At 32.1% G+C, this 26,497-nt stretch overlaps 1 protein-coding gene across 3 annotated transcripts; it reads left to right on the forward strand.

Moving 5' to 3' along the window:
- Positions 1 to 1,034: 1,034 nt before the first annotated feature.
- LOC134687800 (uncharacterized) lies at positions 1,035 to 25,674 on the forward strand. 3 transcript variants are annotated; one of them, XM_063548266.1, is made up of 3 exons: positions 1,035 to 1,139; positions 21,425 to 23,405; positions 24,421 to 25,674. In XM_063548266.1, exons 2-3 carry the CDS (start codon positions 21,431 to 21,433, stop codon positions 24,591 to 24,593), a joined length of 2,148 nt encoding a protein of 715 aa, XP_063404336.1. In that variant the 5' UTR covers positions 1,035 to 1,139; positions 21,425 to 21,430; the 3' UTR covers positions 24,594 to 25,674. The 3 variants fall into 3 exon arrangements, with proteins under 3 accessions (XP_063404336.1, XP_063404344.1, XP_063404329.1); XM_063548274.1 differs by lacking the exon at positions 1,035 to 1,139 and adding an exon at positions 13,997 to 14,221; XM_063548259.1 differs by lacking the exon at positions 1,035 to 1,139 and adding an exon at positions 14,270 to 14,446.
- Positions 25,675 to 26,497: the final 823 nt, after the last annotated feature.

Here is a 26,497-nt window from a genome sequence, read left to right on the forward strand (position 1 = left end):
TAAGATTAGCAGTGAAACATTGAAATCTGAAGACAGAATAGCTAAAACACCAAACGAAAAGGCGGATATATTAAACAATAAATCTATACCCGTGTTTACCAACGATAATAACCACATAATTCCAGACAAGAGTTCATATCCATACAAACCCATGAACAACATTCAAATAACAGACAAAGGGGTTGAAAATTGCATATAACGTCTACACAAAAAGAAAGCAAGATGTCCACATAAAATACCGATCTTTTTCCTCAAAGAAACAGCCTAGGCTATAACAACAATACTGCCATTTATATTTCAACATGTTTAAGATACTGGCGATGAACCAAACCTGTGAACATGCAAACAGTAAAATTCAGTGTTGAAAGCCTTATTTGATGGGGTTTTTCTGCCGTATAATGCCATAAGCAAAAGATTTCATATAAGAAAATTGCTAACTGAAAAAAAACCCAACGTTTTACCGTTAATCTAAATCATCTGTTGTATTGGTCAATAATGCCATGTGACTAATATATGCGTCATAAGTGTTCTTATTTATGCCAAACATAAGCCATATTTTGGTGTTAATTTTTATTAAATTATATGATGGATTAACATAGAACTGTCTGCTTTGATTGTTTATATTATTAACCATTTTCTCCTGGGTGGCTTTATATATAAGGATGCATGCGGACACAAATTTATCATTGAAATATTATAAATTTCTAGCGATTTATTTGTTCTATTTTGAAAAAAAAGAATAGATATTTTCTATGTGAATAGCCAGGTATTATTTACAATCCTACGCCAAACTACTCAACATTTCAAATGGGATAAAGTCCGAAATATATTGCATACAATCATAACACTTGCGTATAGCGTTTACAGAAATTATAAATTTGAAATATGATATTAGGAAAATTATTTTCGTTTTTAAAAACTTAATATTCGGCATTATATAACTCAATAGAGTTATGCACCTTAGATCACAAAATATGATATAAGAATTTTATTTTTTATCTTTTGTCAGGATTACTAAAAGTACCTTTATTATCATTCTGTATACCACGATACCAATAAAGCCGGAAGTTGTGCGTTGCGAAGGGATTATTTAGATAACCGTTTTGCGTGTTAAGTTGGAACGCTTTTCTTAAACTAATGTAAGTACATATTTTTATGCTCTTTTTTATTTTTGAGCAGTATTCAATTACTGCTTCTACCAGGCAAGTAACAGAAAAAATTATTGAAACCCTCATATATTACATGTATATTGCACTCTTTCTGGTCTTATAAAGAGTTGACTTTAAAGCTGTAAGTCAAGCTAGCTTATTGAAACATTTAATATGTTTTATACATTTCAGACTGTGTAAGCCTTTTGTTAAGACTAGTGTCTAGAATAAATGGTTCGAATTTTTTTAGCTAAGCTATGCTGAATAGTACGTCTCACATTTACTTTTTTTCAAAATTATGCTTTAAAGGAGCACTAACTACGATATGAAAATAATAGAAAATGATTGCGTTAGGTTCAATAATTAATAAAAGGAAATAATACTTCGTTTTAAGAAGTCAATTTGGTTCAATTTTGTCAAAATGAACAAAGAAATAGGACTGATGAATTTTTCACTTGCAAGTGAAAAATTCGACCTCGTTAAATCCGTATGTATGTGACCTTTATTAATTAAAGCACAAACTTAAAACCAACCTTCTCTAGAATTTAAAATAAACAATATCACCATACTAATTAATAAACAATATCACCATCGTGTAATTACCATCTGTGCAACATTGGACGAATCCGACATTTCATCTCTATGGATGCTTGTAAAACTCTGGTTAATTCTCTTGTAACTTCCAGACTTGACTACGCAAATAGTCTACTCTTCGGCGTAAACAAGTGTCAAATTGAAAGGTTACAGAGAGTTCAGAACACTGGAGCCCGTCTTGTTACGAAAACTAGGAAAAGAGAACACATTACACCTATTCTCGCTGGACTGCACTGGCTCCCTGTTGAATTCCGACCAAAGTTCAAAATCCTTGTCTTTACGTACACGGCACTGCAAGGAACTGCCCCGGACTATATACAGGAACTATTACATCTCCAAACAACAACTAGGGCACTACGATCGGAGGGCAGTCTTAGACTCGAACTGCCACATGTCCGAACAAAAACGTACGGTGAAAGACAATTTAATCGTGCTGCCGCTACCCTATGGAACAATCTACCTGTACAAATTCGTCACTCTAAATCTGTTCAGTGTTTTAAAAAACAATTGAAGACATATTTTTACAGACTTGCGTTTAATAAGCTGTTATCTGAATTCTTATTCTTTTTATTTGAAAATGTGCTGTGATTTTTGATTTTTGTTTTCTTCGTACAATTTTTATTCTAGCAAAAGTTTTCATGACTATTTCAATTATTTATTATAATCTTTCTGCTAAATTTTTAATATATTTTCGCTTTCTATGTTTTATTTTTTTATTTTTTTTTGTACTTATTGATTTTAATTCTATTATATTTCTATCAATATAATTATTTATGTTCATATATCTTTCATATAAACGTTTTTAGTTCTTTTAAACATAACATTTTTTATTCCATTTTGTTTTGTGGTTAACTTATTACATTTTTATCATGTATATATATATATATGTAAAGCGCCTTAGAGTGATTTTATTGTTATATAGGGCGCTATAGAATTTTTTACTATTATTATACTATTATTATTACTAAATAATTCTATCTGATACTATACGGTGTGTTGAAACAAATCTGTAATTCATATTTTCAAACTGAGGACAAAATTAAAGCCTCAAACGTACTTAAATGCACGTAAATGTAGATAAAGTACAATTGAAAATAACATGTATTATCAATATAACTAAAAAATAAAAAAAAAATCGAAAAAAGGGGCTCGGGAGGGTTACTCTAATTCTACCTGAACCTATACGGAAAATTACAAAAAAACTGATAATACTTTTTCTTATCTCTATTTTCCATAAAGGTGATAGATTAAATATGTAAATACTCTGTACATTTACAGAGATTTAATTTTGTAAATTAAGTTTTTATATTATCTCTATGATTTTTGTTGGTTTTATTTCCAAAGAAATTATGTAAACGACACACGTATTACATTTATAAAGTTAGATTGAACAGTAAAATTTTGAACTTTTATTTTATGAATACTATTTTATTATCCAAACATTTTTTTTATTATCAAAAGATCAATTCGCTGTTTTTTACTCCCAATAGTATATTTATCTAATAAAAAGCATGAACCCTTGTTTTTTCAAAGTATTTTTTACGAAAGCGTATTAGGCACATAATAAACATAAAATTTGTAATGAAATATTTTTCAAAGTCGAAATTTTGACATTCGAAATTTTAAAATTTCGACTTAATCTCGAATTTTTGACCTTCTCAAATTTTTGAATTCCGACTAAGTAAAAATTCAAAATTTTGATTTTTTTTTTAAACTCGAAATTTCGACTTTTCTCAAACGCAAAATTTCGACTTTTCTCAAACTCACAATTTCGGCTTTTTTTTTTATTTCAAACTAAAAAAAAAAGAATTATAACGTACACGTGAGTGATTTTGATAAAAAAAAAAAAAAAAAAGCACACATGCAAGATTTTTCATATATCGTTTTATTTAGTTTTAAAAAATAATTTCAATATAAGCAAAAGGTAAATTACCAAAAATACTATGTTCAAAGTTAGCAACGCTCATCACGATCTTGAAGACCCCACCATGACCGTGATACGACTTTACTGCGATCTACACGATCGTACTACGATCATCAAAATTTGCATTTTTTCCACAGATCGTATTGCGATCGTGGCCTAGTGGGACTGGGGTATAATATTAATCATGCTCATACCAACTTTTCTCAAACTCAAAATTTCGACTTTACTTCAAACAAAAAAAATACTTTCTCAAACTCCAAATTTGGACTTTTCTTATGATGCGTTCATGCGATCGTGGTCTAGTGGGACGATTTCGTAAGAAATACTTTGAAAAAACAAGGGTTCATGCTTTTTATTAGATATGTAGGACTCAAATCCATAGTGGGTTCCAAATCTATGGCAGATTCCTAATCTGTGGTAAATGTGACGTCATGCCATTCCAAATCTATGGCAAGTTTGTAATTACTCAATCTATGGCGGATTTATATTGTTTCCAAAATCTATGGCAAGTTTTGTGCAAATGGAAAACAATGCATTAAATTTTCGACCAATGACTTGTCTTAAGCAAGTGGAAAATACGACAACGGGAGCATGTCTAAAACATTTGTGAAATAAACATTCCATAATGGTCAACAACAACAAAAAATCATAAATCATAAATTCATATGCCTTAATACAGACTTCAAGATCAAATGTTGTGCTCTGTAAAAAAAATTACATTTTCTCATCTGTGCATGACACCTGTTTAACAAATTCATTAAACCAAATAAAGACCTCTAACAAACAAGAAGGCCGTTTTTTTATTAAAAGAAATAAATTAAAAAGAAACAAATGAAAATGAACAATTTGAATTTTTCAAATAATATTTATTTCAGCGATATCGTAAATACATCTTTTTTATTTGATGACGATTTAAATCTTTGTATCCGGTAATTTTATACTAGTATATCATTTTATAAACATTGCCAGTCGAAGACAGTAAAATACCACTAGCTAGATATAGGAAGATGTGGAATGAGTGCAAATGAGAGATCTATCCATCCAAGTTACAATTTATAAATGTAAACCAGTGAAGGTAAGGGTACCGCCTTCAACACGGAGCCTTGACTCAGACCGAACAGCAAGCTATAAAGACCCCAAAAAATCCTTTTTCTTAAATATGTGGTTCTGAAAATAGCGGCGCCATAATTCATCGCGAGATTCGGCCAGTACAACACATTTGGTCCATCTTCGGGATAATAGGTCACATCTTCCTTTTAACCACCCGCAAATTTTTCTTTGGGAAATATTTTCATCTTGAATGGTGTTTAAATCTATGAGTTCCATCGTTAGCAGCGGCGAAGATGTAATATGGCGTTATTTTCAACTGTGACGTTATACGGTACCCTCTCCCCAAGATCTGCCATAGATTTGGAGTAAACAAAAATCTGCCATAGATTTGAGATGTTTGGCGTTTGTAACGTCACATTTGCCATAGATTAGGAATCTGCCATAGATTTGGAACCCGCCATAGATTTGGGTCCTACAGATATATATACTAATGGGAGTAAAAGACTAGCGAATTGATCTTTTGATAATAAAAAAAAATCTTTGGACTTTAACGGTGTTTTTTTGTGGACTTTAGCGGAACTTGTTATTGTGGACTTTAACGGCGTTTTCTTGTGGACTTTAGCGGAGGTAATTTTGTGGACTTAAGCGGAAAGTTTGTGGACTTTAGCGGCGTTGTGGACTTTAGCGGTGTTGTGGACTTTAGAGGAATTGTGGACTTTAACGGTGCCACAGTCCACCTTTTATCGCAGTTGTTTTTTTCCCTTTAAACCTAACTATTGTTTACTGAAAATATGACTTTGAGTTGTTGTCCATTCGTTTGATATGTTTCACATTTGATTTTGCCATTTGATTAGGGACTTTCCGTTTTGAATTTTCCTAAGAGTTCAGTATTTTTGTGATTCTATTTTTTACTTTAATAGTTATCGATTTGAAAGTCATTACATTGTAATGGGTAAAACACAGAAGACGTTACAGGTGAAGGAAACCAAAGACTATAATGACTGATGACATATGTAATCACGGTATACAATTATACAATTTTAAATAAAAGCAAGAGTGCACCAACTAAAGAGTCTCACCTCCTTTACTAACTTTATTGAATTCATTAATATATACCAAGTAGAGATATTATATTGCTTATAATAAACCGACGTAAGTAAGAAATAAATCATTGACCTATGAGTCAGGTAAATGAGGTCTATGTAAGATGAACCCTGCCAGACAACATGAACACCATTCAATAATTTCATAAAAATAATATTATAGTTTACTTATTTGATGTAGTGTAACTTAACAGACACAAGCACAAAAACTTAACATTTAATACCAATGAACCATGAAAATTAGGTCAAGGTCAAATGAAATTTGCCAGTTGGACACGTACACCTTAAAATCATTTCCGACACAATTATTAGTTTACCTATTGTGTGCATATGAGAGACGGAGTTGGATCACGAAAGCATAACCTTGATCACTGAGTTCAGTTTAACTCTGACGAACTTGAAAACTTTACCAACACAACTCTAAAAGCATTTTAAAATTAGTCGCTGAACCATGAAACTCAGGACCAAGGACACTGGAAATATGACAGGCCGAAACTGAGTAACATACAGCATTCAACGTATAAAACAATTCAGATCTAAATAGTTTTGGAAAGAGAATGGCATGAGCTAAGATTAACCTTTCAACTAAACGTAAATCTCCGTACCCTCTGTTTACGAATGTTAATTAGTAACAATACATTTCTAAGATCACAAAGGTGAAGGCTTTTACAAAACACGACATAGACTGCATGAACAAATAGACTGTTTGGTGCTTATGTACGGAAAGTATGCAAAAATATTTAAATCTGTAGATATTTTACGTGTTCCGGGTTCGTAAAGTAAGTCCTTGTCTATATCAACCATTAAATCATTATTAGTCTTTGTATAAACTGTCGACTTATGGAATGTGTAATCTGGACAAACAAAAAGTAAAGTAAAATTTCGGCAACAAAATACTCAAAAGCTATTTTGTCTGATATCAATGAACTACTGTTTATATAAATTTATTTGAAAAGCTTTAATTTATAAAAGATTTGAATAAAATGCACTGCTCAAAATTATTCTACTTAGAAACATAAATGTTCAATTAATCTGATAACAAAAGATAGCTATTTTAAGGTTTAAGAATTTCTTATTTGTTTCGATTAAAAAATCTAAATTTAAATCGTTCATCATTGAAACAAGGCAACTGTATTACATGTAAGAGCCTAGACTAAAATATATATCAGCACACATCCAACATATCTAGTGCGAGACGTCTAGCATTTATTTTCTTCCTCTGTATGATTTGACATCATTTATATGGTTTCTTGCTGATTATAATTGGTTATGGTTTCCTTTTTATAATCTCCTCTTCTTTGAATCTTTACTTGCAGGACTTCGTGATTTTTTCGGGTCTTCGGTGGCGGAGTAGCCAAACTAATACATATATCTAGCATGACAACACTGAAGTTGTAAGTTCGAACCGTGTACGTGACAGGCACACTCAACTCCAATGTGTCAGTTATCATTACGAAAGTCGTTGGTACTCTCCGGTTTACTTCCTCTTGTTTTCTTTTGTTTTACTCTATCATACAGAGTAATATTATTAAAGAGACAATTGATTTACGTATACTGATATTTGATATACATTAGTTCTTTTATCAGCGTATGGATCGGGAATAAATGGGGAGGGTTCTGTTCTAATACCCTATTTAAACCTGCCATATGTTTATGTGTCTGTTTGGAACATCTTCGGTCTTAATGTAATTTTTTCGTGTAAGGATTTGATTTTACAACAAACCTTTGACCGTCTCTATTATCCTACCGCGATATAGGCTTTTTGTGATGAGGCGATTTCAAGCAAACACAAATCGTCTCTGATATTAAATTTATATTTTTAAGACGCAGTATGATCTAATGCGTAACACGTAGACACCGTCTATTTAGTATTAGAATACACTTTATAGTCAGTCTCTTATTTTTTCCTTTGAGTTGCATGTCTCGTTTTTGTATACATATAACCACATCATCTCAATTTACTCGTCATTAGAGCTTTATTTCCATACACACATTGATAAAACTTACTTATATAATTGTGGTTATGTTGCTAAGATTTGTAAAAGGAGAATGTGTGCATGGCTCTTGTTATATGCAAGAGTCAATGTACTAGTTTATATCTATGGACGTTTAGTTTTCTCTGAATTTAAATGACATTTGTTTCAGTATGCTTCTTTTAGAGATTGATCGGAAATGTACATAGACTAGTGCTTTCATTTTTCACCAGTCAGAAATAAAGGCAACAGTAGTATACCGCTGTTCAAAACTCATAAATCCATGGACAAAAAACGAAAATCGGGGTAACAAACTAAAACCGAGGGAAACGCATTAAATATAAGAGGAGAACAACGACACAACACTGAAATGTAATTCACACAGAAACAGACCAAGCATCAGACAAATTCCCACGAGAATAACAAATATAACATCAAAACCAAATACATGAATTTGGGATAGACAAGTACCGTGACACGTCTTATCGCAATGTGAATTTACACTCAAAAACAGTCGAGGGATAACTCGAGAACAGGGAAAGTGACACCATCGGAATTTAAACTTGCTATCATAGAACTTGTTATTATATATTTATAAACACATAAAAACAGACTTTGTAATAGAGAATTATTTAGATTTTGTTTGATTAATAGTAACTTACTTACAAAATTGAGAAGTGGTACATTGAAACTGAATTTGGAATAAGGGCGATATAAAAATATTCCTAGATATATGCGTCTTTGTGAATGCTGCAATATGGCTTGTATTGAAAACGAATACCACTTCGTACTTGTATGTCCAGCCTACAGAACTGTGAGACAAGAACATTTGCCAAAATATTATTGTTCTTGGCCAGATAATTTTAAACTTTTTCATTTACGTCAAGCAAAATCAAAATCAATCACAATTAAACTGTGTAACTATCTGAAATATGCTTGTAAAATTAGATCCTGTATTGTGAAAAAATTGTACCTTTATTATATTATGTATTGTTCTCTGCTATCTGTTGTTTTGTCACATTGTATATACTTGTTTATGTATTGCCATAGCATATTATTTATGCTTTCGCAAATAAAATACTCATTCAATAATCATTCATATTAACTTTTGTAATTATAGATTATCGTTGATCCTCTCGACAAGATTGATTTTCTCGCTTGAGCCGGGACGGCGAAAGCGAGAAAGGCAATCGAGTTGAGATGACCAATAATAATCTGTTTATCGCTATTTTACCTATCAGTTTCATGTCAATTTTGTTAGCAACGCGACGTGTCTGCTTAGTTACTAGCGATAATTTTGCATCTCATGCGAGTAGCATGATATGAAAAAATATCACAAAAAAAAAGATCAAAGAACAAATGCACAAAATAGCGATAATAAAACTTATGAAAAGTATGATATTAATTTTGTTTGTAGTGTCAAAATTCTTCAGAAGTTTTAGACAAAATACAAGCTTTTGATGGTCCTTTTTGATTTTGAGTTTATGATCAAACGCTGTGAATACCCGTGACTGTTACATTAGGTTGATATATTCGACAATACCTACCGTTATCTGAATGATATTTTTTCGTTAAATAATCCAGGCTTCTCTAAATATCCTACGAAAGTTTTACCCAAAAGAACTTAATTTAACTAAATCAAACATGAACACAAGTAGTTTTCCTTTTCTAAATTTAGACATTTCAATTTCTAAATGGAAACTAAATACTAAAATTTACGATAAAAGAGACGATTTTCATTCCCTATTGTTAATTTTCCTTTTTCAAACGCAAATGTTCCTTTGGTCCATCCTACAGTGTTTATATATCACAACTCGTTCGTTATGTGTGTGTAGTGATGTCATAAATCTTAACGAACGTAATTAATGCATTGTCTCAGTTATTGGCACTCATACCACATCTTTTTATCTATAGTATTCTAATCCAATTGTTTCGTTGACACTCCTCACAGCACGTATAGTCAAATAGTCTCCAACATCCTATTGAATACCAGAAATACCTACAACAATGATACCATTTATAATAAATAATATCGCTATGTAAACAACAAGACTTGATTGATTGCTGTAAGTTTTGTGCAGTGGCAATTATTTCATACATACCCTGAACAAAAACAAATTAACAATAAAAACAACAGGCAGGTCCTGTAATAAGTGTCTTCCGGGATGAAAATCGGCTAAAATTTGGACTGCCACTTGAAAATCATAGTATATTGGATAGAGGCAGATATTCTTCCTTGTAAAAAGCCGACTACGAACAATTGTTACCAAAAAAATCATTTATAAAATAAACGTCATCCATTTTCCTTCTTTTCATGTTAGAAATTACGTAACAGTTAATCCGTTCCTATTAAAACGAGGATATGTCTTGTCACGTCCTAAGTACGAACCTCATTCAACATTCATAACCCCCGTGTAGTAACGTTTCATATAGAGATACGTTTACATGTATTACAGTGTTTTGTCATACTTTGATTCAGTTCGACATGAATGTGTATATAAGTGTTTTTTAATGACAAACGATGACACAGGGTAAACATTCTGACTTATGTACATACTTGTACATTTAGGTATAAAACAACAACCGAAAAACAAACAAGATATACAGTAACAGCTGACTGCCTCTGCATTACAGATTATCATCATATAGTTACATTAGATGTATGTTTCATTATAATACTTTATGTTGATTGGATAACTGCACATCACGTGTTATTCCGTAAGCAATTGCATTACTCAATAAAACTTTTCATTCATGATAACATGTAGTCCCACAATAAAGTGCACAGGTGAATTAAATATAAAAAAATATGAAATTCGTGTTTTCATGATCATAGCTAAATAATGAAATTATAAGTATTGAATGTTTCTTTTTGTAACTTCATAGACAATACTATCCGCGCTTCATACAAAATGTACTTCGGTCAACGCTTTTACACCGCAATAAATTTACAAAAAGGTGCATTCAATTCTTAAATAACGTGTATCTTTGAATTTAAAGTATAAATATGTTAAATATGTACAACTTCTCATACAAAATATTAGATCAACTCAGCTTTTTTCTTTTTATCGAAACATCATTGCATTAAAAAAAAAAGTTTAACGGATTAAGCAAAAGTAAACGCTATATTTATACGATTTTACAAAAGCACATTTTTTTTTATGCATTTGTAAACATATTTGATAAAAATGTACATTATATCCACCTAATTCTACTTCTTAATTATGATCTGTCATATATTCAAATTTAGAGCTTAGTATGTAATTGTAAACTAACTAATTAAAAGAAAGTTTCATATATTCAAATTCAGAGCTTTGTAAAAAATTGAAAACTTAGCAAAAGAAAAAATACAAATGTTTTATGATATGGAGTAAAACACCATGTACAGTAGTCTTATCCTTCCATGTGTACAAAGTACAGCCTTTTATCCTCTGCGAAATGATCATGTTTGTATATAACTTTCCCTTACTTCTAATAGTTATCAAAAGTACCAGGATTATAATTTTATACGCCAGACGCGCGTTTTGTCTACATAAGACTCATCAGTGACGCTCAGATCAAAATAGTTAAAAAGCCAAATAAATACAAAGTTGAAGAGCATTGAGGATCCAAAATTCCAAAAAGTTGTGCCAAATACGGCTAAGGTAATCTACTCCTGGGGTAAGAAAATCCTTAGTTTTTCGAAAAATTCAAAGTTTTGTAAACAGAAAATTTATAAAAATTACCATATAATTGATATTCATGTCAACACCGAAGTGCTGACTACTGGGCTGGTGATACCCTCGGGGACGAAACGTCCACCAGCAGTGGCATCGACCCAGTGGTGTAAATAGTTATCAAAAGTACCAGGATTATAATTTTATACGCCAGACGCGCGTTTCGTCTACATAAGACTCATCAGTGACGCTCAGATCAAAATAGTTAAAAAGCCAAATAAATACAAAGTTGAAGAGCATTGAGGATCCAAAATTCCAAAAAGTTGTGCCAAATACGGCTAAGGTAATCTACTCCTGGGGTAAGAAAATCCTTAGTTTTTCGAAAAATTCAAAGTTTTGTAAACAGAAAATTTATAAAAATTACCATATAATTGATATTCATGTCAACACCGAAGTGCTGACTACTGGGCTGGTGATACCCTCGGGGACGAAACGTCCACCAGCAGTGGCATCGACCCAGTGGTGTAAATAGTTATCAAAAGTACCAGGATTATAATTTTATACGCCAGACGCGCGTTTCGTCTACATAAGACTCATCAGTGACGCTCAGATCAAAATAGTTAAAAAGCAAAATAAATACAGAGTTGAAGAGCATTGAGGATCCAAAATTCCAAAAAGTTGTGCCAAATACGGCTAAGGTAATCTACTCCTGGGGTAAGAAAATCCTTAGTTTTTCGAAAAATTCAAAGTTTTGTAAACAGAAAATTTATAAAAATTACCATATAATTGATATTCATGTCAACACCGAAGTGCTGACTACTGGGCTGGTGATACCCTCGGGGACGAAACGTCCACCAGCAGTGGCATCGACCCAGTGGTGTAAATAGTTATCAAAAGTACCAGGATTATAATTTTATACACCAGACGCGCGTTTCGTCTACATAAGACTCATCAGTGACGCTCAGATCAAAATAGTTAAAAAGCCAAATAAATACAAAGTTGAAGAGCATTGAGGATCCAAAATTCCAAAAAGTTGTGCCAAATACGGCTAAGGTAATCTACTCCTGGGGTAAGAAAATCCTTAGTTTTTCGAAAAATTCAAAGTTTTGTAAACAGAAAATTTATAAAAATTACCATATAATTGATATTCATGTCAACACCGAAGTGCTGACTACTGGGCTGGTGATACCCTCGGGGACGAAACGTCCACCAGCAGTGGCATCGACCCAGTGGTGTAAATAGTTATCAAAAGTACTAGGATTATAATTTTATACGCCAGACGCGCGTTTCGTCTACATAAGACTCATCAGTGACGCTCAGATCAAAATAGTTAAAAAGCCAAATAAATACAAAGTTGAAGAGCATTGAGGATCCAAAATTCCAAAAAGTTGTGCCAAATACGGCTAAGGTAATCTACTCCTGGGGTAAGAAAATCCTTAGTTTTTCGAAAAATTCAAAGTTTTGTAAACAGAAAATTTATAAAAATTACCATATAATTGATATTCATGTCAACACCGAAGTGCTGACTACTGGGCTGGTGCGCGGAATAAGTGTGATCTAAAAATTCGCAGCGTCTATATCTATGTCTAAGGAAGAATTGAAACCAATTTTCTTCTGATAAAGATGATGTGTTTTCCTTAATTTTAGTTTGTAACCCGGTTTGTTTTCGTTTGCTCGATTTATGACTATTGAACAGTGATATGCTACTGTTGCCTTTATTTATAGATACAAGACTTTTTATTTGCGGAAAGTTGGACACATTATCCGAATTTTCAAACATGTTCAAAGTTTTATCAAAAGGTCAAAGAGTTTCTTTAACTTCTATATAACATAATTGACACTGACAAAGGCCATCGCCATGATCAACATCATCATCAACATCTTTTTTCACCTGTAGATCCTATTATATTGTATCTCTATAATCTGTTTGCTTTACATGCATGCTTGTTATATCAATATTGAATCTATTCATATTCTATTTTGGAGAATACTTCATAAGTATAATTTACTTTTGTCCAATCCATTTTGCTTAAATTTAGTGAATAAAATATGTGAAACACTAAATTGGCATTCGGAGAAAGTAATCTAGGTGAAACAGAAACAATGCTTTTTGTTTTTGTAATTCATTTACTGGATACTGAAAGAGGCGTAGCCACACAAATTATATCTTAGGGAACACATCAAAAGTAAAAATGTCTTGTGTACGTTGCGTGTATGATATTGATTTTGATATAAAACCATGACGAATTTTTACAAAACAATTATTAATTTCTAGACACTTATCTGAACCATGGCAATCGCTTAACCAAACACTATCAATATGTTGCATATCCTGCGTTAATTTTCTTATAAACAACAATTTAAACGTAGATCATTTGCTCAATTGATAAGAACTGAGGCAATCGTTCTGTGAAGTACCATAACCAAACCATGACCAACTGAACAAAACTTGAAATAAAAATCACTGTTTACTCGCCGCGATATATAGCCTTTTTATGCTGATACGGCGTAAATATAACACTAAACAAACACTGTCTGAATACTTCTTGATATGACGACGTTACTACCCGTGATTTATTTTAAAAATCAACTTGCCTGTGAATTATAAACAATTCGGTGGGCGTAAATTTGGTAGCTTAAGCCCCTTAAAAGATTCCCTTATACGCTTCGTAATTTCTAACCGGTCATTCACATATGCAATGTGAATACCTTTTGTGTGACGACTGTCATTTGTATATATATATGTATATGGCATACATCAATCAAACTTAAGGTAAGATGTTATAACAACATATCTATCTATTGCTCAGCAGTAATTAAATATTACACGTGCATTTATTCGGTGTCCGTCTTATTTTATTAGAATATTCATTTATTTATCAAAGAATATTTATGGAATAAACTGTTGTGCGTGTTTTTAACAATTTATGGTATTTATATTCTTTGAAAAGAATAGTTTCATACATTAAAGAGGGATTGTGCATTGAAAGGTGAACAAGTAAGTACAATTCTACTTTATCGAACAATTTCTTGTTTTCAGCAAGAAAAAGGATAGTATAAAAAAGAAGATGTGGTATGATTGCCAATGAGACAGCTGTCCAAAAGAGACCAAAATGACACATGTGCTTTACATAATATTCTAACATTTTCTGTGTAAAACACCAAAACAATAAATTTAAGTACCCGGCCACGTCCACTTTTATTTTTTGTCTATCTGATGAGTTAAGCCTTTTTCAACTGATTTTTATAGTTCGTTTCTTATGTTGTACTGTTATATCACTGTCCCAGGTTAGGGGAGGGTTGGGATCCCGCTAACATGTTTAACCCCGCCACATTATTGCTGTATGTGCCTGTCCCAAGTCAGGAGCCTGTAGTTAAGTGGTTGTCGTTTGTTTATGTGTTACATATTTGTTTTTCGTTCATTTTTTTTTACATAAATAAGGCCGTTAGTTTTCTCGTTTGAATTGTTTTACATTGTCTTATCGGGGCCTTTTGTAGCTGACTATGCGGTATGGGCTTTGCTCATTGTTGAAGGCCGTACGGTGACCTATAATTGTTAATGTTTGTGTCATTTTGGTCTTTTGTGGATAGTTGTCTCATTGGCAATCATACTACATCTTCTTTTGTATATTAACTGTATGCAGGTAGTTGTACATGTATTGTCTTTTCAAATAACACTACCAATAATTAATAGACATTGCATGTCCGCTCGTGTTGGAGACGATACAATTGCACATTGCAACAGGTTTTTACTACAGTCATAACAGGTTTTTGGCTGTTTTGTTACTAGGTAAAACATCTGGCTTGTTTATAATTCAAGTGCTAGTCAAAATCCGTGCCTTCTCTATTTCTCTCAACAAGCAAGACGATTCATTGATAAATCGACTTCATTCTATTTTTAAATTGCCATTTAATATTTAAATGACGAAAGAAACAACTATAATGAATTAAATCAAGGATTTGTATAGTTAGACTAACTATACAAATCCTTGATTAAATCAAAAAATATTATTAATAATTAACATTTATGTCTATAATAATAAAAACAAGAATGTGTCCACAGTACACGGATGCCCCACTCTCACTATCATTTTCTAGGTGTACTGGACCGTGAAATTGGAATAAACTCTCTAATTTGACATTAAAATTAGAATGATCGTATCAAAGGGAACATGTATACTAAGTTTCAAGTTGATTGGACTTCAACTTCATCAAAAACTACCGTGACCAAAAACTTTAACCTAAAGTGTAACAGACGGACGAACGAACAGACGGACGGACGGACGTACGCACAAACCACAAAACATAATGCCCCTCTACTATCGTAGGTGGGGCATAAAAAGTAGTGACCTATCCATCCTATCAAATATCGCCATTATAATGTAACACAGGAACTGTCTTTGTAAAAATATCCATCATCCGAGCCTGTGCCCAATTTCCCCCAAAAAAACACCAATAAAAAGGAAAACAAATCATCAATAATATCTCTTTTCTATATGTATCTAAAACTTTTATTCTTTTTGCCAAATGCTCATGCCTCAGATCAGCCAATGGAAGTTCGTTCAATTCTATCTCCACACTCAACAGATGGCAAACTACTTGTTATTCATCAACAAATACTCCTCCCGCTGGTAGCCAGAGGTCCATGTCCTAAAAAAATCCCACCTAAACAAACAGTTCAATTATCGCCTATATAAAAGAAGGACAAACAGCCCCTACTATGATTCCATTCCTCTTAATGAGAGCCTATAACCATGTACATATCTTAACATTTATGCAATGTCTCATGTGGTTTTCCTTTCAAGTTTTGCGACTTTTAAGTAATTCTAATGTTAATATCTTTAATTTGAAAAATCATGTCTAATGATAAATTTATAGCTTTATGTATTATCATCTTTAAAATGGTTATCCAAATGGCAGCCTACACCTATATAGAGCATTTATTCAAATTTTTTACTCTTTATATACATAAATGCTAGTTTACCGAAGTACTAAGTGACAGAGGCCCATATCCCCATTGCATTTTATTTAAATATATAATCATGATTCCTTTCCCAATTTTATGTACCAGATCCTAATTATGTCCTTTAAGAAAGACCCAAGTTCGATTTGTGATTTTCTTATAAAAACAATACACTTTCACATATCAAAATTAATAAGTTCAATAAATCGGCGTTTTGCATTTGCGCCGATCTGCATTTCATTTCCGCCGATTATTTCTTTCATTTGCGCCTATTTTTTTTTACATTTGCGCCGATTTTTTTACAGGTAAATTACAGGTGAATAGATATAAGAAGATGTGGTATGAGTGCAAATAAGAGAAATCTCAATCCAAGTCATGTTATTTTTTATTTATCATTTTAGACCTCTTCCATTAGCCATTTGTACAAATGTAATGAATTGTCAATCATAACATTTACATAACTGTTGTCCCCTGCTCACTATGGGGAGATGGAGGAAGGTCTACAAGATACACCTCCAGACTTTTTCCTTGACAGTACCCGTACATGTAGTTATTTAACCTCTGTCTTTCGGACATCTGCCACATGTTTATGCTCGATCAGTGTTTTGACAATAGAATCTGTGGTGACTCTGGCTTTACATAATTTATGGAACATTTGAAAGATATATTGTTATGTTTCATGACACTAACCTTCCGATATGTATGCCCCTCGATGATTAAATAATTGACTCGTCGGCTCGTTTCAGTGTGTAATATGTCCATCATGCACAACGAAGTTCCAGAACTATATGAATCAAAATTAACTCAAACATAAACGAAAAACCAGATTTTATGTATGGTATAGTACAGCACATGTACAAGTATTAACTTACCTGTAAATCTAATTAGGAGCAAATATAAATTCGGCGCTAATGAAGAATTGAAATCGGCGCAAATGAAAGAATGAAAAAATTCAAAATCGGCGCAAATGTCATACGCCCCAATAAATACTATGTTTATATGAAAATATAACAGCCCATTCAAAAATTGTCATGTTATATGCCATATACCTATTTGAATATATCATTATCATACCATTGATTTTAACAACACAATCTATCTTCATTCAATTATCATGAACATAATGAAACAATTGTCCATGGAAGTAAATATAAAACACAAGGAAATGATAAAATAAACTTGCTTATCGTGTAACTCTAGATAATTAACGGAACTGTATAATAAATAAAAAAAGAAAAAATTAAGACAGACAGGACTTAAATTTCCAGCATGGCGCCGAAACAAATGGGCTCTTAATTTGAACCATGGATGAAGAGCTTTATGTTGCATACATTTTTTTGTAAATGCCCCTGTCCATATGATACAACACAAAGAAGAAAAACATCTGACTCAAATATCAAGCAACAATATCATAATAAACATATTTTCTTGAAGCATCAGAGCGCGATCGTCAAATTAACTGAAAACACTCATTTTAAAATGCCAATTTCATCTGCAGAAAGAGCTGCACATCCCCGGATCCAAAAATAAACAAAAGTAATCCGTTCACCTGTATTTTCGATAGCCTATCATAGCGATAGCTTACCTGGTTGAATAATACCCACACACTAAAAAAGTAATTTATGATGGCTTAATGTTTAATGGCTAAAGGTTTAAGTTGTTTGCATTTACAATTTTATAAAACAAGTACAAGGGTTATGTAAACAAACAGGAAATAAAAGTGCAATACGTGACGGATGTGTCGTATATCTACATCTATATTGTACGTTGAACGGTCAAAATTGACCAATACTAGAGTTATATTTGAAGATAAACCTAAAATATACAAGCAAGTATAAAGTATGACAGAAATAAAAAAATAAAATGGGGAGGTATTAAGTGTTGAAAGCTTCTTCTTGAAGGATACAAAGGAGGGAGCCTCGTCTATAGTTGCAGGTAATAGGTCCAATACGGTCACTGTTTTTGAAAAAAAAACACTGTATTTATAGCCATTAGTCTTCGTTGAATATTGCCGGAACTTCTGGGAATGTGATGATCTTGTTTTTGATGACATCAGTGTTAAGTAAGTGTCGCATGGTATATCCACAAGATCATAAACCACTGTAGAAATCGACGATATGCAAATGAGTATTAAGAACACTGCTTACTTATTCTTAGTTAAAAAAAATCATTATAGAGAGTCTGAATGTTTGGAATTAAGTTGAAATAGGTACCCTACAAAAAATACAAACATTCAGGATTGTGCCTGATATTCATATATATGAAGAAGACATTATCTTTCAATCAGTTAAATTGAGGTCTGGAGCTGGCATGTCAGTTACCTTCTAGTAGTCTGTTGGTATTTATGTATTATTGTCATTTTATTTATTTTCTTTTGTTACATCTTCTGACATCGGACTCGGACTTCTCGGAAACTGCATTTTAATGTGCGTATTGTTATGCGTTTACTTTTCTACATTGACTAGAGGTATGGGGGAGGGTTGAGATCTCATAAACATGTTTAACCCCGCTGCAATTTCGCGCCTGTCCCAAGTCAGGAGCCTCTGGCCTTTATAAGTCTTGTATTATCCTTTATTTTTAGTTTCCTGTGTTTAATTCGGAGTTTAGTATGATGTCCATTATCACTGTACTAGTATATATTTTTTAAGGGGCCAGCTGAAGGACGCCTGCGGGTGCGGGAGTTTCTCGCTACATTGAAGACCCATTGGAGGTCGTCGGCTGTTGTCTGCTCTATGATCGGGTTGTTGTCGCTTTGACACATTCCCCATTTCATTTCTCAATTGTATCTTTTATTTGAAAGTGTCAAAATCAATCATAGCCTTTTATGTATACTTACAGTTGCATGAGAACAACTTCTACCCGACGCAGCTCATATATTAGAATAAGAAGTATCGGAGATGTATATAAAAAGGTATTAGTTCATACCTTTTCTGAGATAAACATTTCTGAATAGAAAGGTCACAGCAGTACATTACAATGTCCTCCTCTGGCAGATATATTTGACAAAATTGTTTGTGACCCAAGAAATATAAAACGTCATAGGTCGAATATAAAGTATTTACTTTACTATTCTCAGGTTAAAGTAGTGTTAAAAAGTAATTTTTTACCATTGAACTGGAATATTTTACACATAAATAAAGATGTAAATTGATTTATTGCTACTATATTCATCCAATAACTTCTCCACTGTATAATTTAAATGCATAAAATGAATTAAAGCACTTCCAAAACAACCTCATTTTGATATCTTGTACTATGTATTTAGATATATAGAAGTCTAGGCCTAATAATATGAAACTATTTTACTAGATGTTGTCTAATATACAGTTGTAAACGTGGGCTATATATCCTTTTCTAAGATAAATCCCTGCTTTAATGTGTCCAAACTATATGTGTTAATTGCCAATTTAAGTCAAATAAAAGTCCACTGTATGTCAATTTTAACATGCACATATTAATATACATGTACCTTGCGTATTGACATAAAAATTGATATACCTGCTCGTAAAAGTGTCAAAATTATATCATCGTATTTAATTTTCAATAAGATTAATATATTTTTTGATAAGACTACATCTGTACTATTTTTTTAATTTTAGAGGCCAAATATTGGGTTTATTAGAACTTTAAGATCTTTATGCTTACAAAATTCACTTTGATATTTTGTAAATAAACTTAAAAGATTATGGATGCTTATTATAAAGTAATTTAAAAAAAATGTTGCAAAACTCACTATCTCAGATTATCCATTTTGCAACTGTTAACTATTATATGTTCTCGTATTTGAGATAAATGACATTTTTGCTATTGAACTTTGAACAATCAACATTTAACATTTGATCAAGTGTTGCATAGTGTGATTCGTAAAAATACGGAGATGCAACCAGTTTGAGATCTTAATAACTATCTTCTGTTATTCGATATTTTAATGTCGTTCTTTAACAATTATAAAATCGTTTTATACAATCACAACCTCTTTCAATCGTAAATACAATTGTTGAAAAGAAATGATGTACATATTCATTTCACCAATGTATCTTCAATGTTTATTGTAGTCTGCCATAATTACCTCAAAACAAATCTACAGGAACTATAATTAATAGAATTGTTGCATTCAATTTAATTTACTATCCACAAATGTAAAACTGAAAGTCAGTTATACTTTTTGTATGCATTATTGAAACAAATTTACCAACCAAATGTTGCAATTTTCTCAACAAAAAAATTAAATGAATGGAAAATTCTCACATTAATATAATCTTTAGCTTGTCCAACGCAAATATTTTCAAAACACAAGTGATTGCAACTCTCAATATCTTTAAGTTAGTTCTAACAAAAAAATGAAAATTTAGCAAGAAATGGTGTCATTATGACTATACAAAAAAAGTATAATCATAAAACTACTGAACTCCAAGAAAAATTCAAAACGGAAAGTCCCTAATCAAATGACAAAATCAAAAGCTCAAACACATCAAACGAACGGATAATAAATTTCCTATACCTGACTTGGTACATGCAATTTCTTATGTAGAAAATGGTGGATTGATCCTAATTTTATAGATAGCTAAACCTCTCACTTGTATGACAGTCGCATCAATTTCAATTATATTGTTAACGATAGGTGAACAAAATAAACAGACATATATAAATAGGTAAAAATAATACAACTGACTTAAAACAACTTTGAAAACTGAATAAAAATTTGGTATTAAAGTTACCATTTTATTGACATTTATGTTATTACTGACAACTAAATTACGGCATAACTTGTTAAGATTGTCATTATTTATACTTGGAATAATAACCCGAGTGCCGAGGAGAAATTTTAATTACACACACCACAGGCTGGAAAACAAAGTCTTAAAAACATTGCTTGTAAGAGAAAAAAAACGATATTTGTGTTGTTTTTATTCTGATTCTTCTAGATAACACTTTGCATTATATGAACATGAAAGAGCCATTTTCCTATGCAACATGTGCAACAATTTATAATGTCGATCTCTAAATTTTCAGAAAAACATGCAGAGAATGAAGATTTTAACTCAACTTTTAATATGTACAATCGTCAACAAGGTATATAGTTTTGAATGTGATATATCGCAAGAGCTATGTGAAACATCTCTAAACATAGAACACCAGCTGACCATGATGCATCCAACAGAAAAAGCAGTCTATCCAAAAAATGGTAAACTCTATAAATATGACGTCACTGATATTAATGACGCAGCACAGATAACAATAAATGACGTAATTACAGCAGACGGATGGGAAACTGCTCGTTTGGTTGTTGTAGCAAATGGAACAATGCCAGGTCCTCCAGTAATTGTCTATGAAGGTCAAACGGTAATTGTTCATGTAACAAACCATTTGAAATCCGAAGATGTTACAATTCACTGGCATGGACTTCCACAGGAAGGAAGTCCCTATATGGACGGTGTGCCTTTTCTTTCTCAGTGTCCAATTTCAACAGGTCAAACATTTATTTATAAATTTAAAGCATCGCATAAAGGAACCTACTGGTATCATTCTCATGTCGGATCTCAAAGGTCAAAAGGACTATTTGGTGCGTTCATAATTAGAGAAAGAAAACCTATTGAAATTGAAGAACACATCTTAACAATCCAGGAGTGGAATCATGATTGGGACTCTGACATGGAAGACGCTAGAATGGTGTTTGGTGGATATGACAACCGTGAGAAATTTCAGGTTTCAAGATCTTTAGATGGACAATATTTCAGTTTACTAAAAGCTCATTCTGGAATAATTAATGGAAAAGGACGATTCTGGGATCCAATTAACAATACTCACAATGAAGCTCCTCTTGAAATATTTACCGTCAAACACGGAAACAAATACAGATTTCGAATCATTGGAGTTGGTGCTCTATATCCTTGGACCATATCAGTAGATGGTCACAAAATAACTGTTGTTGCATCTGATGGTTTTGATATAGAACCACAGATAGCAGATTCTGTAATTATTAATGCTGGTGAGAGGTATGACGTCATCATTGACGCTGATCAACCAATAGGAAATTATTGGATAAGAGCAAAAACTCTAGAATCAAACCGTAATACATCTGTTGAAGCTATACTCCATTACCAAGGGGCTTCAGATACCGAACCGTTATCAACTCCACGTACCTGTACAAATACCGATAAATGTTTAGTAGTAAATTGCTTTTTCTCATATTATCCACATAATGATTTTACATTATGTTTACCTGTTGATAAATTAAAACAAAAATCAGACAACGATCAAGCACCTAAAGTCATTCAAGGAAAATTTAAAGAATATTTCCTAAATTTTGCCTTTCCTGGAAAATCGTTTACCCCAGGCTCTGTAAATGGCAGAAGATTCATTTCGCCAACGAAGATAGCACTAGCAAATCCAAAGGATGTTGACTATCCATGTGATAACACTGATTGTGACGAGCAAAAAATTTGCACTTGTACAAATTCATTAAATCTGAAACATGGAGATACCGTTCAAATGGTATTTCTCAATATGGGCAGCGGGAAAGGCTGGGCACATCCAATTCACATGCATGGCCATACTTTTTATGTACTGAAAATGGGATATGCACAGTACGACAACAGAACTGGAGAAATGATAGGAGAAAATGAAGATATAGATTGCAGAGGTGGTGTTGCCAGGAACGAAAGTTTTTGTAACGACGCAACATGGAGCAATTCATCATGGGTTGATGGAAATATTCCAGAGTTAGAATTGAAAAAACCAATACGAAAGGATACTATTATAGTTCCGAGTGGGGGATATGTTGTAACACGTATAGTTGCCGATAATCCAGGAGTTTGGTTTATGCATTGTCATATTGAACTTCATGCTAATGATGGAATGGCAATCCTTATTAATGAATCTCATGCTAATCACCCATCTCCGCCACAAAATTTCCCACGCTGTCACAGTTTTCAAGAATATGATTCAACGATTACACAAAGACCAGAGGATGATGATTTATTCGAAATAAATGGTGAGTCTTTTTTTTATGAGTAACAATACATATTTGAAATAATAAAATACTGTAACAGAAATACGTTTCATAAGGAAATAAAAACTGACGTGCGGTACAAAGAAACACTCATTAGATTTAAAATTAAAATCATAAAGAGTTAAAACGAACTGAAACAATTTTGCATCGATAGAGTTGCCATCTGCTTCTACGTATGAACAATTCAATTTTACACAAATAAAAATGTTTAACCAGTTTTAATCTGAAACAGTCATTTCGATCTGCAAAGTCTGAACACTAAATATCGCAGTCATTGTCGGTTTTTCATTTGATATTCAGTCTTATCAATTGTGTTAAATGCAAGACTGTTCATACATTTCGTCTGGAGTCATTTCAATACTGTTAACATTTAAGTAGTTTTTTAAAGACATTTCTGTATGATGTTGATATGTAGCTATTGAAAAATCTGAATTGAACATATCTTAATTGGCGGCAAGTGAATTGTCTGAATAGGATTGAATTTACTGCAGTGAATTAGTCTGATAATTGACTGCAAGACTGGAAATTACAAATAATTCATTGATTAATCTTTTCAAAGCTGTTCAGATTAATCTGGTTAAACAGGGTTCGGGGTTTTTTCATTTGCAGTCTTACGGTGAGATGATGGCTTTTTCTCAATGCCGAGGAGATCGCGTGACATTTATCGGGACAATAAAAGCGTTGGTTTTTTTTATCGATAACTTTGTGTGTTTCATATCAATACATATATAAAAGAAATTATGTTTCCGTGCTGATAGAAATAAGATGTTGGTTGTCAAAATAAAGACAATTAAACAGTCGATTTAAGTATTCGTTCCCTTATCTACCGCATACCTAAAACAAAACCACATACAAACTGTTCATAAAATAGACATCGATTGTTTCATTTATAAAACGAATATTACCTTTATTATATCATAAAAAGTTCTTAAATTTACATGAATCTACATATATAATTAGTTATGGAAGTTACCTTTGGAATATATTTTTTTTTCAGATCTCTATACAGAAAGGAATTTTTGGTTAATGTTTGGTGTTTTATGTGCAGTGATTGTATTGCAGTTTATCATCATATTGTGTAAATGTTGTTGTGAACGATCAAAGGACAAACCTGAAAAATCATATGACATTAATGGCCATTTTAATTCTGGTTTTAATTCCAAAATATAATACTGTGAATTCATCTATTTCGAGGAAAACTTTCATTTTCGTTAATATTTGATTTCGTGTTTCTGCCAAAGTCTGATTACACTCCTACAGAAAATTTGTCATTCGTTGGACATTGGCATTCGTTTATCCGTGGAAACCACGGATTCCATGAAAAATGGTTTTCAACAAAAACAAATGAATCCATAGTACAAGTTATCATATCAATCTTAAATGTTCTGTAGTTAGCAATTTATACCACATTTAACTACAAATTTAATGGTGTACATATTTAATACCGATTTTAGTTATAACACAAATTTGCTATTTGCTATATGTTTAAACCAGCAAAGATTAATTATACAATGCAAACAGGGTTGTTATTACTTATAATTCGATTTCTCAAATTTAGTTTTTGGGGTTAATTTCACTTTTTAATGTGAAATCTTTTTCTTTCAACGAAATCTTTATCTTAAGTTTTATATTATAGATATGTTTAATAAAAAATCTCGTTTGGTTGGGCGGATATGCTATATTAACAGCTTGGTTGCAGGATACGAGGATTCAACAAGACACTATTTCAATTTATACTGAACATAAATATTATAAGAGCAGACACGTGTCTCCATCCTGTATAAACGTAAATGAACTAGCTGAACGTTTTGTAAAAACATGTTTTTCAATTCATGTTATATTTTTTTCTTTGTAACATGTTTGAAATGAATTTACACCTACTTCTTATCTTTATGTTTGGATTAGATGTTTAACCTGGTTTTTTTTCAAAATATGCACTGTAAATATGCATCTATTAATATAATACCTTGTGTTAGGGACATTTATAAATCTCTTTTTTCTCAATTGTGTCGAATGTATTTACATGTTTATCTTTGATGTTTCTTACATTAAGAATGAGCTTTTGATAGTACTTATTAAAGTGATTTTAAAAAGACATACCAGAATTTCAATCCATATTTAGTGAAATATATACGTACATACAATTTTATCTGAAAACCAATAAAATATAAAGGGAAAAAATGGGACGTTTTATCATTGTGGAGTAATCATATGTCACCTTGGACCAATTTAGAAAAAGGCATTTCTGATAACCTTTAGTATTTTTATCAATGTTATTTACATAGTAATCTTTTAAATAGTTCATGCAAATTGCATATGGCTATTTCAAAAATTATTAAAATATAATTTGACAAAATGTATCTCTCATATATAACTCCTCTAAATAAATGCAAAACTATTGATGATATTTTCAGGAATTTATCCCTTCTTGAGACAATCGTCGATGATAAACTTTTATTTTTAGCTTTGATCACAAGAACAATTTTACTTTCCAACTTGTGTTGGTCAAGAAAGACGCGACATTCATTCTATCATAAAAATGATAACAATATGAATAATTTTTATTTTGTGGTCTTTATATGTTTCAACAAAAGATAAAAGGTATGTTTTCATGAAAATGTAACGAAACATAGATTTCATACATACAGTCTTTCGTATAAACATGAAGATGCTGATGTGAAATAACATAAAATCATACACTTTTCATAAACATGTTTAACCCCGCACCATTTTTGCGCCTGTCCCAAGTCAGGAGCCTCTGGTCTTTGTTAGTCTTGCATTATTTTAATTTTAGTTTCTTGTGTACAATTTGAAAATTAGTATGGCGTTCATTATCACTGAACTAGTATATATTTGTTTAGGGGCCAGCTGAAGAACGCCTCCGGGTGCGGGAATATCTCGTTACATTGAAGACCTGTTGGTGGTGACCTTATGCTGTTGTTTTTTCTATGGTCGGGTTGTTGTCTCTTTGATACATTCCCCATTTCCATTCTCAATTTTTTGTAGTTTAAGCCCTGTTAAACTTTAGATGATCCGCTTGATCCGTTCGTAGTCACATACTTAGATGTATATAA

The sequence above is a fragment of the Mytilus trossulus genome, chromosome 1 (genome assembly GCF_036588685.1).
Source record: "Mytilus trossulus isolate FHL-02 chromosome 1, PNRI_Mtr1.1.1.hap1, whole genome shotgun sequence".
NCBI lineage: Eukaryota > Metazoa > Mollusca > Bivalvia > Mytilida > Mytilidae > Mytilus > Mytilus trossulus.